This window comes from Molothrus ater, chromosome 19 (assembly GCF_012460135.2).
Source record: "Molothrus ater isolate BHLD 08-10-18 breed brown headed cowbird chromosome 19, BPBGC_Mater_1.1, whole genome shotgun sequence".
In the NCBI taxonomy this organism is placed as follows: domain Eukaryota; kingdom Metazoa; phylum Chordata; class Aves; order Passeriformes; family Icteridae; genus Molothrus; species Molothrus ater.
In genome coordinates, this window is record NC_050496.2 from 10,311,864 (window position 1) to 10,326,427 (window position 14,564).

Consider the following 14,564-nt stretch of genomic DNA (forward strand, 5'->3'; position numbering starts at 1 on the left):
TCCTCCTGCCAGTGCTGTCCACTGGGGTCACACACACCCAGGGGTGTTCCTGCTCAGCTGGTGCACAGCCCACGTCCTCCCTCACCTGCCCATGGAACCATCTGTGTCTGTGCCAGGATGGAGCTGCACAGGAACAAACCCAACATCTCCACTCTGCCTAGAACACGAGTTCATGAACTGCTGCTATCATTCAGGCCTGTTCTAATTGAAACATCATGTCTTACACAATCATCCCCTTCTCCATCCCTTCTTTCATGCTTTCAGAAACCATTTCCTGCTTTTCCCAGCTGGACACGCTGTCCTTCCTCCTGCTTTGAAGCAAATATTTTGTTGGGTTTGGCTGCTGCCACAGCCACACGTCCTCTTCTGCCTGATATCTGAGCCATCTGCTGTTAAAGGGAATATTTGGGGCTGGAAGTCTCCAAAGGGCTTTGGGGTGCTGAGATGAATCAGGAAGCAGCAGAGCAGGAGGAAAATGCATCTCAGCTTCACCTGCAGAGTAATTCAGGCTGAAATGCTTTACAAATTAAAAGCTGAGAGATGCTTTTCCAACAGCCTGGTACTCCCAGGCTGAGGAGCTGATCCACCCTGCTCCCCTCCACACGTGGACACAGAATCAACCCCCATTTCCTCTTTTGTCTCAAGTGAATGGAAAAAGAGAATTGGCCTCTGAGCTGTGGAGGTTGCCAGCATCTGCCTTGCCTTAATTCTGCTGCTTGGAGTGATGGCCTCAGGTTTGAGCTTTTCTATATTTCAGGTTCTGTGCTGCTTTAGTGTGTGGCTCTGGGCTCACATCAGGGGATGCTGAGCTCTGTGCACAGAGCAGGGACACAAAACAATTCCTGCTCCAGCTGGGCACCAAGGACAAATGATCCAAATCTCAGCCCAGGAGCACAAACCCCGTGGGCTGGAGAGAGAAAAACAAGCAGGGTGGGACTGCAGGGGCTGAAGCTGGAATGGGACAATGAACTGCAAGATGCAAATGGAGCAGAACTGATCCCAGGGAGAGACCCCGTGCCCAGCCGTGCATTTTGGGGTCATTTTGGTTCATCTTGGGTTCATCTTGTGACCATCCTGGATTCATCTTGGGTTCCTTTTGTGACCATTTATTTTGGGTTCACCTTGGGTGCAGCCCTGGCTGGGCTCTTGTGCTGCCCAAGGTGGATCCATGGAGGAGATGCTTTGAATAAATCCCTGCTTTATTCTGGAACTCTGCCCAGCCTCTGCTCCAGCTCAGCCTTCTCAAGGCATCAGGGGAACATCTGGCTCTGTTCTGGGATGGAGCAGAGGTGCTACAGGGACAGGAGCTGTGCTGAAGGGGCTGGAGGTGCCCAGAGCAGGTGACACCCCCTGTTCACAGTGCTTTTCCTTCCAGGACACACACAAAGAGCTTTCTCCTTGGTGTCACTCCTCTCTCCTGTCATTCTGGGGTTTTTTCCCCCTGGGTTGTTTGGAACAAGGGTGTTTTTGGTCCAGCTGAGCTCCAGGCTCTGGAGGCGCCTGCAGGGGGATCCAGGGGGACTGTGAGGGGCTGCACAGGGCTGGGGGATGTGCCAGGCACCTGCACAGGACACAGAGGCACAGCCCCACCTCGGGATTCCTCTGCAGGACACCAGCCCTGGGCTTGGCATCCCAAACCTCCCCCTCCTCCCATGCCTCAGGATTCGGCCTCAGCTGCTTTGGATCTTGCATCACTGATTTTTGGGAAGCTCCTTGGACTTCTCAGAAATACCACTTTTGTTGGGTTTGCTTCCTTGCACTTCAGGGGTGTTGCTTAATTAGCATTTAATGCTGATTTCATTCACAGTTTTGGGGAGAGCTGGAGAACCCCAATATTCCTGTCCAGACACCAAACACCCCTTTGCTCCCCAAATCCCACAGGGTCAAACACTGTCCCCAAGCTCCCAAACCTTGAGCCTGTCTCTCTTGGTCCTCAACCCCCAAAAAAAAAAACCCCAACAGGGTGAGTTTTTCTCACCTGGCCTGGAAGGCTTGGGCTGCTCCTGGCTGTCACTGCAGGGGGACAATTTGGGATGTGGTGCCTGGGGATCAGCACTGGAGGCAGCTGCTGAATGGCCCTTTGTGTGCTTTGTCCTTTTGCTGGATAAAGGGGGCATTATTAAATGTAAGAAATGAGAATCTCTCTGTCGGTCAGGCCGAGTTCTTGCTGGGTTCCTGCAAGGAGCAGTGGGAGCTGGGAAGATGGATTCAAATTTTCTAGAAAATCCCCTATGCCCAGGATTTCCTCTCCTGGGAAGCCTCAGAGAAAAAAGGAAAACAATTCTGATCTCATTTGCTTCTCCTGTGTTTTGCTCATGTGGAATGTGTTTGGAGATTGTTTACCCACAGGTGATTGTTCCATTGCATTCTGCTGGGAGTTGTTTTCACTCTTTGGCCAATCAGGGCCAAGCTGTGTCAGGACTCTGGAGAGAGTCAGGAGTTTTCATTATTATCTTTTTTAACCTTCTGTAAATATCCTTTCTGTATTCTTTAGTATAGTTTAGTACAGCATTCTTTAATATCATATAGTATCACAAAATAATAAATGAGCCCTCTGAGCACATGGAGTCAGATTCATCATTCCTCCCTGCCACAGGGTACCCTGCAAATACAATAGGGAGGATGGATTCACCCCCAGGCATGGCCAGCAGGCTCTGCTCCAGCTTTAACAGCAAAGGAGCCTCGTGCTGGGCTGGGAAATAGGGAGAATAATCAGAGTTAGGGCCCTTCTGGGCTGGTTTTGTGCTGGAGCAGGAATCCACACCACAGCAGGATCTGCCAGTGCCTCCTCTCACAGGCAGAGCTCCTGGGGATGCTTCTCCTCCCTCAGCCTTCAGCTCAAGGGGGGAGCAGACTCCAAGGGGAATATTTAAGGAGTCAGTTCATTTCCAGGAAACCCTTCTCTTGTTCTTTCTTTTTTTTTTTTCTCTCCCCCAATGGAAAAGTTAAGTCCTCGTGAACTTTTTGAGAACTTTTGTTTGTTCCCTCTTGCTGGCTAAACTCTGCTTTGTGCTGGTGACAGAGCCCCTTTCTCCCAGTGCTGGCCTTGGGCCTGGAGCTGTCCCCTGTGTGCTGGAAGTGCCACCAGCCCTGTCCCCCTTCCCTCCAGCCTGAGGCAGAGCCCCAGCTCCAACAGCTCCTTTTGGGGACTCTTTGGGGTCTTTTCCTTCTCCTCCTTGTGCACGAGGTGATGGAGTGAGCTCTGCTTGTTTCACCTTCCTCTGCAATGGAAAATGTCCAAGATCAGGGGGAATAGTCCCTCACAGCTGAGGGAGGGAGGGGTGGTGGCTCCTTGGAAGGAACAGCAGCAGTGGAAGGAATTCCTCTTTCCCTCTCCAGCTCCAGAGATGCTCTCTCTGTGACAGGACTTGTTTGCTGGGGATTTTGGTGCTGTTTGAGTCTTTACATCATGCAAAGGTCTGCAAAGGGAGCAGGCCCATCATGCTGGGTGGTCAAGGGAAGGTTTCCCAGATTTCTGTGTCACAGCAGGACCCAGAGGGCAGAGCAGAGTGGATTTCACAAACCCACTCAAAGCAGCATCTGCAGAGGCACAAACCACAAAATGCTGAGGGAAATAAAAACTCCAACAGCAACAGATCATATAAATGGTATTTATCTCTGGAGGCTCGTGGCTTGAGTTCTCCACTGCTACTGATACCCCAGAGCAGCAAATAAAACTCTTCCCTTTCAGAGAATCCCCATTTCCTGGGGCTGAGTGTGTGAACAGGGGACACAAACGTTTGATGACTTCATTTACCCATTTCTCAGGGGTACAGGGTAGGAAGGGAGCTGTTGTGCAGCAACAAATTTAAACAAGTAATAAACAAATATATTATAATAACTATATAATAATAACAACTAAAAATAACTATAATAACTATATAATAATAACTATAAACCACAAAGTAGTTAATAAACAACACAGTTATAAAAGTTTCTTTTTCATTATACCAAAAAAAAAAAAAAAAAGGAAACAACCAGGGTGTCCCTGAAGATGTGTCCTCCAACTGCCAAAATGTGTTTTGGAGCTGAGTGTGGGATGTGCACAAGCAGTGATTGCAACACAGCCACCACTGGGACTGCCTGGAGAGAACTGGAGAATTTTCTGGGAGAGTTTTAACCTTTGCAAACGAGCTGGGCACAGGGATAAAAGGAGGGAAGTCATTGAATAATTTGGGTTGGGAGGGACCATTAAAGGTCACGCCATCCAACCCCTCTGCAGTGAGCAGGGTCACTTTTAACTAGACCAGGTTATTCCAAACCAAATCCAACCTGGCTTTGAATGTTTCCAGGGATCCAGGGGCAGCCACAGCTCCTCTGGGCACCCTGTGCAGGGTCTCACCTCCCTCTCAGGGAAGATTTTTTCCCAATATTCAATCTAAACCTCCTCTCTGCTTGCTTGAAACCATTCCCCCTTGTCCCATCACCCCCTGCCCTTGTAAAAAGTCCCTCTCCAGCTCTCTTTAGCAACTGGAAGGGGTTCTAAGGAATCCCTGGAACCTTCTCTGCTCCACCTGTGTGGTTTCAGGAGAAGGACAGACAACCACTGCCCCAGAGTGGAGGGAGGGCAGGGCTGAGCATCTGCTGGGCCAGGTAACATCTCCCTGCCCTCTGCATCACCCCCATGCCCAGGGGAGGCAGCTGGAGCTGTTCCTCAGGGTCCCCAGCAATGATGACAGATGAGGATGGAACTGCAGCTTGTTCTATAGAGACATTTATTGGAAGGGTATAAAAACGGTATAATTGCATTATAAAAGAATGCAAATTCCAGTAAGAACACATCACAGGCAGAGTCCCAGACATGGGTGGGACAGGAACCCAGGAGGGCAGAGCGTGTCCAGATACCGTGGTGCACCCAGGTCCAGAGAGATTTTTCATCCATAGGGATGGATTGGGACCCTTTTCTCTGCAAAGCTTTCAGTCCTCCTGCTTCACCCTGCCTGGCTTGCCAAGGGCTTTCCCCAAAACAGGCCCTATTGGATCAGGCAGCTTTGGAAGTGCAGCTTGGAGCAGAGCCCTGCAGGTGAAACACCTTCTGCAGCACAGAGGAGCTCTTCCCCTCCCCATGGTACACTGAGAGTAGCAGTAAATGTGTGCACTTTGGTTAATACTGAGCAAGGCATAAATGAGCATTCAACAGTCCTCCTGCTGCAGCTGCTTCCAGTCAAAAGTCCCATCCAAAGTCAGATCAAAATTTTCCTTTTCCTGCTCTCGGGAGAGCTCCAGAAACACCTGAAATGAGCAAGGTAATGCTTGGGTTATTTATCTGTGATGCTCCTTTGCAGGAGGCACAGCTCTGCAGCCCTGGGAGGGGTCTGGGGAGGCTTTTTGGGAGCAGGACTGAGCCTGGAGTAACCAGACAGGATCCCCTGCCTGTAGGTATTCCCATACAGGTTTTTCCCCATACATTGATTCTTTTATGGATGGAAGGATGTAGAGAAGCTGAGCCTCCTGTGCTCTCTGGATTAACCAGGCAGGCATCCCCTGCCTGTAGGTATTTCCATACAGGTTTTTCCCCATAGATGGTATAATTGCATTATAAAATAATGCAAATTCCAATAAGATGTAGGAATGTGCCCCCTTAAAGAAATGTGTCTCCTTAAAGAAAATCCCAGAAGTTTCTTTCCTCAATCAGCAAAAAAAAAGACACCTCATAGGACCTGGGGGCTTCACTTCAAATTTAAGGACAGTCAATTGAACAGGAGCCAAAAAGTCCCACCTAAGCAATTTACTAGAAAAAGAAGAGAACAAATAAACTAATTGCTTTTATGAGGTGTTTTACCAGGAGCAAGAACCTCTTGCACCTGGCTTGGCTTTTCTCTGTAAAGAGTTCTGTTATTTTGCCTTTCAATAAAACTTTTTCGTTTCCAACACTACCACAGAGGCCATCCTGCTGATTTTATGCCTTCTAAGGCAGCTGAGCTCTCTTGGGTGTGAGATAGATCTCCAAGAGCTTGTGAGACCTGGCTTGGGGAGACCATTGTATCACACAGGTTTTTCCCCATACGTTGATGCTTTTATGGATGTAAGGATGTAGAGAAGCTGAGCCTCCTGTGCTCTCTGGATTAACCAGGCAGGCATCCCCTGCCTGTAGCTATTTCCATACAGGTTTTCCCCACAGATGGATTGACTTAGACATTCCTCATCTTTGCCACCAGCCTTGTACCAGCACCACTCAATAATCTGCTGTTTCCAGGGCACCCTGAGGGGCTGGGCATGGGCAGCTCCCTCCTTGGGTGTGCTGTGTGCCTTCCTCGACCAAGTGGGGGTTGAGATTTCATCCACACTTGTCCCCACCATGAAAAATCCTGGCAGTAAAAAAACCAAACCATTTCCCACCACTTTGCCAGTAGAGAACCCCTCACCCACCAGCCTTGGACAGTTTTTTGGTGGAGCTGCCTTTGGGCCACTGCACCAGCCTGGGTTTGGCTGCAGCTTTTGTCCCTGCTCCTGCCTTTACAGCACAAATAAAATTCACCTGCCTGAGACAGAGTATTCAAGGAGAAGCTGTACTCCTCGAGGCTGCAGCTTCGCTTGGCTGTGGAGAAATGGGGAAAAGGTTGAAAATGAGCAGTTGCTGTTCTGCCTTTTGAAAAAGTCACCTGGTTTTGCTCTTACCTTCCTCCAGCTTGGAGAAGGACTGGGACAAGGGCAGGGCATCTCTCATTGGGACCTTGTAGACAAGCAAAGAGGGGAACCTTGAGGAAACAGAAGAAAAGGTGATTCTTGCTCTGTATTGAGGTTCTGGGGTCAAACCTGTATGGGTGTCCTGCTGCTGGGATCACAGGAGGGCTGGATGTGGTGACATTGTAAATCAGGGAGCTGTTCATCCCTCTCCAACTGTGTCTGGCCATCCCACCAGGGCTGTTCTCAGGGATGAGGCAGGGTTGAATCCCCTCCTCATCCCACATTTTGCAGTTACCTCTCCTGACGGGCTGCACCAGGGAAAATCTTCAGAACCTCAGCGTGCAGAGCATCAGAGCTCTCTGCATCCTTGGCCTTGATTTCCAGGAGATATCCTCTGCCAAACTTGCTCTTCAGGTACTGGATGGAGCCAATGCACCTGCAGGGCAGGGAGGCACGGAGGTGACAGTGAAATCATTGTCACCTCAGCACCTGCTTCTTCCTGAGAAGGAAACCATGGCACACTTCATGAAATATATTGCTTTGTGATTTCAGGGTTTACCTCAGAACCTCGGATCCCTCCCTGATAATTCCCTCCCAGGTGTGTCAGTCACCTCTCCTTCCCCTCCCAGCACTGTCTGTCAATCCTGGAATTCCTGAAGGGCCTCGAGTGATTGGCAGATCCAAAGGATGCCCTCTACCCCTGGGGGGCATTGGGCCATCCAGGTGTCCTTTGTCCCTTTGTCCCTCCCCTCCTGTACCTGCTTGGTGGCTCCCTGCCCCTTCCCTGCCCCTCTCCCCTGGGGTTAAAGGAGCAGCAACCACGGGCTCAGGGAGTTCTGTTGGAGCTGGTGCTGCATTCAGAGGCCTGAGGGCCAGATAAAGCTCTGGATCCAAACCCTCCATCAGAACCGACTCCTTTCCTTCACCATCACCTCAAAGCTTCTCCACAGGGGGAAACCTGAGGAGCAGCCCCTGTTATGGGGGGAAGCTCCATCCCAGCACCACCAGAGCTCCTGCAGGCCTGGACTTGTCCCCACGTGCCCAGCTGCAGCACCCAGGCAGGCAAAAGTGTCTGTGGGGTGAAACACCACACACCCAGCAGCCAAAAGTGTCTGTGGGTGAAACACCACACACCCAGGCAGGCAAAAGTGTCTGTGGGTGAAACACCACACACCCAGGCAGCCAAAAGTGTCTGTGGGTGAAACACCACACACCCAGCCAGGCCAAAGTGTCTGTGGGGTGAAACACCACACACCCAGCCAGGCAAAAGTGTCTGTGGGGTGAAACACCACACACCCAGCCAGGCCAAAGTGTCTGTGGGGTGAAACACCACACACCCAGCCAGGCAAAAGTGTCTGTGGGGTGAAACACCACACACCCAGCCAGGCAAAAGTGTCTGTGGGGTGAAACACCACACACCCAGCCGCCTAAAGGTGTCTGTGGGTGAAACACCACACACCCAGCCAGGCAAAAGTGTCTGTGGGGTGAAACACCACACACCCAGCCAGGCAAAAGTGTCTGTGGGGTGAAACACCACACACCCAGCCAGGCAAAAGTGTCTGTGGGGTGAAACACCACACACCCAGCCAGCCAAAGGTGTCTGTGGGGTGAAACACCACACACCCAGGCAGGCAAAAGTGTCTGTGGGGTGAAACACCACACACCCAGGCAGCCAAAAGTGTCTGTGGGGTGAAACACCACACACCCAGCCAGGCAAAAGTGTCTGTGGGGTGAAACACCACACACCCAGGCATCCAAAAGTGTCTCTAAGGGTGAAACACCACACACCCAGCAGCCAAAAGTGTCCGTGGGGTGAAACACCACACACCCAGCTGGCCAAAAGTGTCTGTGGGGTGAAACACCACAGTGCCACTGTTTGGTTCAGCACCAAGGGCCAGACAAGCTCAGGCATGTCCAGTCTGGCAATATTGGTATTATCCCAATAAAACCCCTCGCAGGAGAGGCTGGAGGAGCAGCCTGGGTGAGCTCCAGCTCAGCCAGGCGCTGCCACCCACCGGAGCTGCCCGGACACCAGGATGGCCACACGGTCACACATGGCCTCTGCCTCCTCCATGTAGTGTGTGGTCAGGATGGCTCCTGACTCCTTGCTTTTCAGGGCATCCCGGATGGTTTTCCTGAGGATCAGAATGAAAAAAAAAAAAAAAAACCCAACAAAATCCAACACTCCTTAGAAATATCAGTTGGGGTGGTGTTTGTGGGTTCCCAGGATGAGGGAAGAGATGAGAATTTTGACTCCATGTTTCAGAAGGCTGATAATATAATATAATATAATATAATATAATATAATATAATATAATATAATATAATATAATATAATATAATATAATATAATATAATATAATATAAATATTATATATAATAATATATAATAATATATTATTATATTATTATTATAATACATTATATATTATATATTATTATATATATTATATATATATTATATATATTATATATTATTAAATATTATAATAATATTATTATATATTATAATATATAATATAATACATACTGATATAATATTATATATATTATATATATAATAATATATATAATGTATATAATAATATTATTATAATATGTTATATTATATTATACTATATATATTATATTATATTATATTATAATTATAATATAATTATATCTTATAATATATAATATAATATTATATCTATTATATTATATTATATTATATTATATTATATTATATTATATTATATTATATTATATTATATTATATTATATTATATTATAATGATATATTAAAACTATACTAAAAGAATAGAAGAAAGGATTTCATCAGAAGGCTAGCAAGGAAAAAGAAGGGAATGATAATAAAATCCCGTGACTGCTCACAGCCTCGACACAGCTGGACCTGTGATTGGTCATTAATTAAAAACAACCACATGAGACCAATCAAAGATGCGCCTGTTGGTAAACCATCCCCAGACCACATTCCACAGCCATCAGATTTTTTTCTGAGGCTTCTCAGCTCCTCAGGAGAAAAATCCTAGCAAAGGTATTTTTCATAAATTCTGTCAGTGACATTCATTGTTCTTTGTCCATCCAAATGCCTTTCCACTAAAATAAGAATAAAATTTTCAAGTGCAGCAACTTTAGATTAATGAGCGCATGGTAATGCTTTGAAATAATGACAAAAATACTTTTGACTCGAGTTTCTTCATGAATTCTCCCAAATCCCACTTAGGCCTGCCCTAAATTTTGCAAAAAGGATGAAGGTTAAATAGTTTTTCATCCCGGAGTTAGAGAGAGACAAGAAATGTATTTTCCAACAGAACCATTGCAATGTGAGGGACAGCACCATCTGTGGATGGGGTAATTTTTTACTTTTCCTGTAACTTCAAGCTTCTCCTTTTGGCTTCCCATCCCTTTCCCATGGTGGGAACACTAATTTAATGTAGTGGTTTTGGTTTGCTAATTGGAGATTTCTCCAATTTTGAGATTTTTCTGGCTAATGTACTAATGAGTGTGGTGTAATTAATTACTACTGCGCTCACGTCCTGCTGTGAGGTGGGATTAGGAGAAAGGCAAAGGAGCCTCAAAACTTTAAAAGGGTACAAAGAAAAATGTATTGACAGCAACTAAAAGAAAGAGTAAGAAGAATCAGAATAAAGCTTTCAGAACACTTCTCTTCATAATTTTTCCTGCTCACCAGACACAGCGCTGCCCGTTGGGATCCATGCTGGTGGAGGGCTCGTCCAGGAGCAGCACAGAGGGGTTGCCCAGCAAGGACAGTGCCACACACAGCTGTGACACAGAGAAAGGACTCAGCCAAACCTCCTGGCACTGTGCCCACACTCAGCTGTGGACAGCACCTCCTCATTTATGGGAATTGTGCTTTATGAAATGTGGGTTTGGGAAAGGCTCAGTTCCATCGCCCCTACCCAGCACGAGGCGCTCCCGGGTAGCTCAGGGCACAGCTTGGTCCCTCCACTCAGAAAGGGGAGTTTTAATTAGGGTTTGAGCATTGCTGTGCTCATTATAGGTGACCCAAAACACACCTTTCTGGTTATCCCCGGAGGTAATTTTCTGACTTTTTTGTTTAAGTAGTCTCGAAGCTCCAGAGCGTTCACAATTCTGCGGGGAAAATGAAAAAAAGAACATTTTTATAACTCCAAATCAATACTCTCATCAAGTGTCCCCAAAATGACAAGAAAAAGGAACTTTTCTCCCCTTGCTCTCGGCTCCTGCTTGTTTTCATTAAACATTTATTGTGTTACTAAAATGCAGTGGGCATTTGAAGCAGAATGCACTGAAAAAGCCACAAGCTCTTTTCTAAACCCATCACCAGTGTCAACAGCATTACAAACCCATTCCCCTTGCCAGTGTCAGCTCAGCACCCTTTCCTGTGGTGCCAGACTCTAACCTCAGAGATTTCAGAAAAGCTGCCTAAAGATAACGTTCTTAAGAGGGCATTAGTGATAAATTTATCCCCACCAAACACACTCAGGAAAATTGGAGGTTTTCTAAACCCACTCACTAAATCACAGCACAAAAGCACTTTTGCAGCTGAGTTTCCTGATTTCTTTCCAAGTTTCCTCTGTGAATTTTGACTCTCTGGTCCCCTCCCCATGACTGAGGGGTGGAACTTGGACCATCCCAACCCTCCATGTGTGAAAAATGTGTATTTCATGATTGGCTTTTTGCAAATATTAAAATGAATATTATATGTGTTATGTTAGAAGGTTATGCTGTATTAATTTTTTTAAGTAGTGTGTTAAATATAGTTTAGGTTATAACATAATGTTAAAATAAAAACTATGTATGTGAGATATTTTTTTAAGAAATGAATGAGGTACTTGCAGCAGATAGCAGCTACAGGACACCTAAATCTTTCAGAGAAAAAAGAATTTATTGCTCCCTTATCAGGAGAAACCAACTTCTTCCTGCCTTGCTCAGCCCTGAAGACACAGGTCAGGATTCAGAGGAAGAAGCTGACACTGCCCAGACAGAATCCTGTGTTTGAATGGAATTTATGCATCATGTATGAGGTGTAGGAATATGCAACAGGCTGTTGTTTTTAAGGGTTAATCCTCTGTTAACGTGGGTCCTTTTTCAGGCTTATACTGCCCAGAAAAGGTACCCGGACCGTCCGCAACTCTTTGCTCTATTGTCTCATATTGTCCTAATCCAAATAGTCCAAATTGCTATTACTCTAATTATATTACTACTTTATTATAGCCCTTTTATTACTATCGAACTTTTACAATTTTGAAAGCAAGTGATGGTTGTTTTTCACACACATGTACCTGTGCACAGCAGCAGCCGCGTCCTCCTGGTGCAGCCCCTTGACGGCGGCGTAGATCCTCAGGTGCTGCAGTGGGGTCAGCTCCAGCCAGAGGGGGTTCTCCTGGGGGCAGCACCCCAGGAACGCAGGAGCCTGCTCCAGGGAGCCTCCTCCATCTCCCCTCTTCAGCAGCACCTGCACAACCAGGCTGGGCATTGTCCTCTCACACAGCCTTGCCCAGCACGAGGCCGTGTTGGGGTTTTTCAGGAGCAGGGTGGGACTGCTGGGATCTGTTCCTTGAGCTTTTATCAGCCTCAGTACATGGCTGAGACAATGGGAAGATGGCAGCAGCTCACGTACAGCCAGCAGCAGCCAAAGATTTCTTTGTTACAGAGCATTTACAAAACTTTCTGGCCAACAGCTCATTGCTAAATCTTACAGACAGTTGTTTAGGCAGTCACTGACAACTGGAAGATGGCAACAGCTCATGTACAGCCAGCAGCAGCCAGAGATTTCTTTGTTGCAGAGCATTTAAAAACTTTCTAGCCAACAGCACATTGCTAAAGCTTACAGACAGTTGTTCTAGGAAAAAAAGCACATTAAAGTACACAAAAAGTACATTAAAGTACACCTGCTTCACACGATGTTGGCTTGTCTGCTCTCTACTAACAATACACAATACTCCAGTATTAATCTTAAAACCTTCTACCACAAACCTTAAACATTCTACCTTTATACCCTAAAACCCCCAATTCATATGCTAGGCATATTTTTCTGCAGTCTTAAGGTCTATCTTAGCCAAGCCTAAAACTCAAACCATTGTTTCATATCCTTGCCTGCTGTACTGTTGTCATTTTTCTACTTTCAGACTCTGCAGTTGCAGCTAGCTCTGATCTCTCTGCTCTCTGCTGTCACAGCTTTCTGAAAGTCTTCTTACCTTTACAATTTTTCCCACCCAAGGGGTGGTTCAGGGGAGATTATGGGGTTTAAGTGAGGAAACCCATGGGGAGGGAGTGATTTCATACTGTTCATAACTATAACTATAACTAACTATAACTATAACTAGAATTATAAATATAAATATGGCAATTAGGGCAGATGCAGCAGCTTATCAAAATTAGAAGTAGCTCGCCATCACCTTATTAAGACATGATTTAATTTAATAGCACGATGGCACTCGATTAAAACCCTGATCACCAATAATGCTCTGACAAAAGCTGCAGCCTTGATAAAAAAGCCGAGGTGCAAGGTTTGGATTTTTGTCATGGGCCCATCCCTTGTCCCCAGGTGAATCCTACCTTCCCAGCAGTCAGGGCTGTCTCTCCAGTGATCATTTTGATAGTTGTGCTTTTCCCAGCTCCGTTGGGCCCCAGAAGTCCTAACACTTCTCCTGCAATCAATACACAGAATTTCTTAGGGCTATTCCCCATTCAAGAAATATATCATAAATATATAAGAATAATCATAAATATATAATAAATATACAAGAAATAGATCAATGTATACAGTCCCACAGAAGAAAAAATAGAAAAGGAAGCATGCTAATATCAAAGATCATATAAAATAAATGGTTTTGTTGTATAAAATACACACTCAGCCCATAAGATTTCAACTTAAAACTGATGCTGTGAATTGCTCCCAGGAGCCACTGCTAAAGTGGTCCCCTCTCCCCAGGATCTTTATTTTAGATAATGGACAGTCACAGGCCATCAATAGGATGCACCATTAACACATCAAGCCCAGACTGAAGGTGCTTTAACGACAGAAAAAATAGATTTGACCTTTCTGTCCTTGCTCAGGTAACTGAGAATTAACTCTGGGTCCAACACAGGTCTGGCAGGACAGTCCCAGTTCTCACCTTTTTTAACACAGAAGGAAAGGTTTTTGGTGGCTGTTTTCTTCTCCTTCTTAAAAAGTGAGCCAGCTTGCTTTATTTCATATTCCTTGCACAGATTGCTGACTATAATGACTGATTCCTGAAAGTGAGGAGGAAAGAGCAAGATTAATTTATTATCTTGGCTAGCATCAATCCTTCAGTGATTTTTTTTCATTAAAAAAGGCAGAAAACCTTCTGAAGATCTTTGTTTTATAGTTCACCACAAATATGAGGTGCAAAAGGACACTTTATTGGCAAGGTTCCTCTTAAGAGCTTTCTTCTCCTCAGGGAACCCACACTTTTGGAATTTTGATTTTCCCAGTGAGAACAACACAGCCAGAGCCCTGCCCTGCACAGGTTTGTGTTTTACCAAATAGAAAATCAAACAAAACAACAAGGACAACACTCAGGGGTACCTCGTCCTGACTGGGAGCCACCAGAGCATTTCTCACTGCTTCCCTTTCAGCTCTGACATCTTCATCTTCCTCCTCGAGCTCCTTGGGGTGCTGCTGGCTGCTTTCTTTTCTTGGGGAAATCCTGAAAACCCACCAGGTTTAGCTTAGGATTTTGTTCTTTACCTCTGTTCTCCACCAGTGCATTTTGGATAAACCAAAGAGGGAATTTCCCTGGGATTGAATTTATGCAATATTATAATGATTACAATTAAAATCATCATCATTATTATTATTGTCGGGGATGATGATGATCATGAGGAGGTTTATAATCTTTGGTTTTACCAAAAAAAGAAGCTGGTACATCCCACAGCACAGGCAACATCCTATGGACATAACTTAA

At 45.9% G+C, this 14,564-nt stretch overlaps 1 protein-coding gene across 1 annotated transcript in view; it reads right to left on the reverse strand.

Annotated features, from left to right (window-relative positions):
* Positions 1-4,704: 4,704 nt before the first annotated feature.
* Positions 4,705-14,564, reverse strand: part of LOC118693914 (ATP-binding cassette sub-family A member 10-like) — a 33,458-nt gene continuing 23,598 nt past the window's right edge. The window contains 11 exon segments of the mRNA XM_036394816.2: positions 4,705-5,232; positions 6,483-6,538; positions 6,619-6,698; positions 6,923-7,063; positions 8,643-8,762; positions 10,319-10,413; positions 10,668-10,743; positions 11,916-12,088; positions 13,192-13,283; positions 13,752-13,869; positions 14,186-14,306. Coding sequence (XP_036250709.1) covers positions 5,134-5,232; positions 6,483-6,538; positions 6,619-6,698; positions 6,923-7,063; positions 8,643-8,762; positions 10,319-10,413; positions 10,668-10,743; positions 11,916-12,088; positions 13,192-13,283; positions 13,752-13,869; positions 14,186-14,306 — 1,171 coding nt within the window. The 3' untranslated portion in view covers positions 4,705-5,133.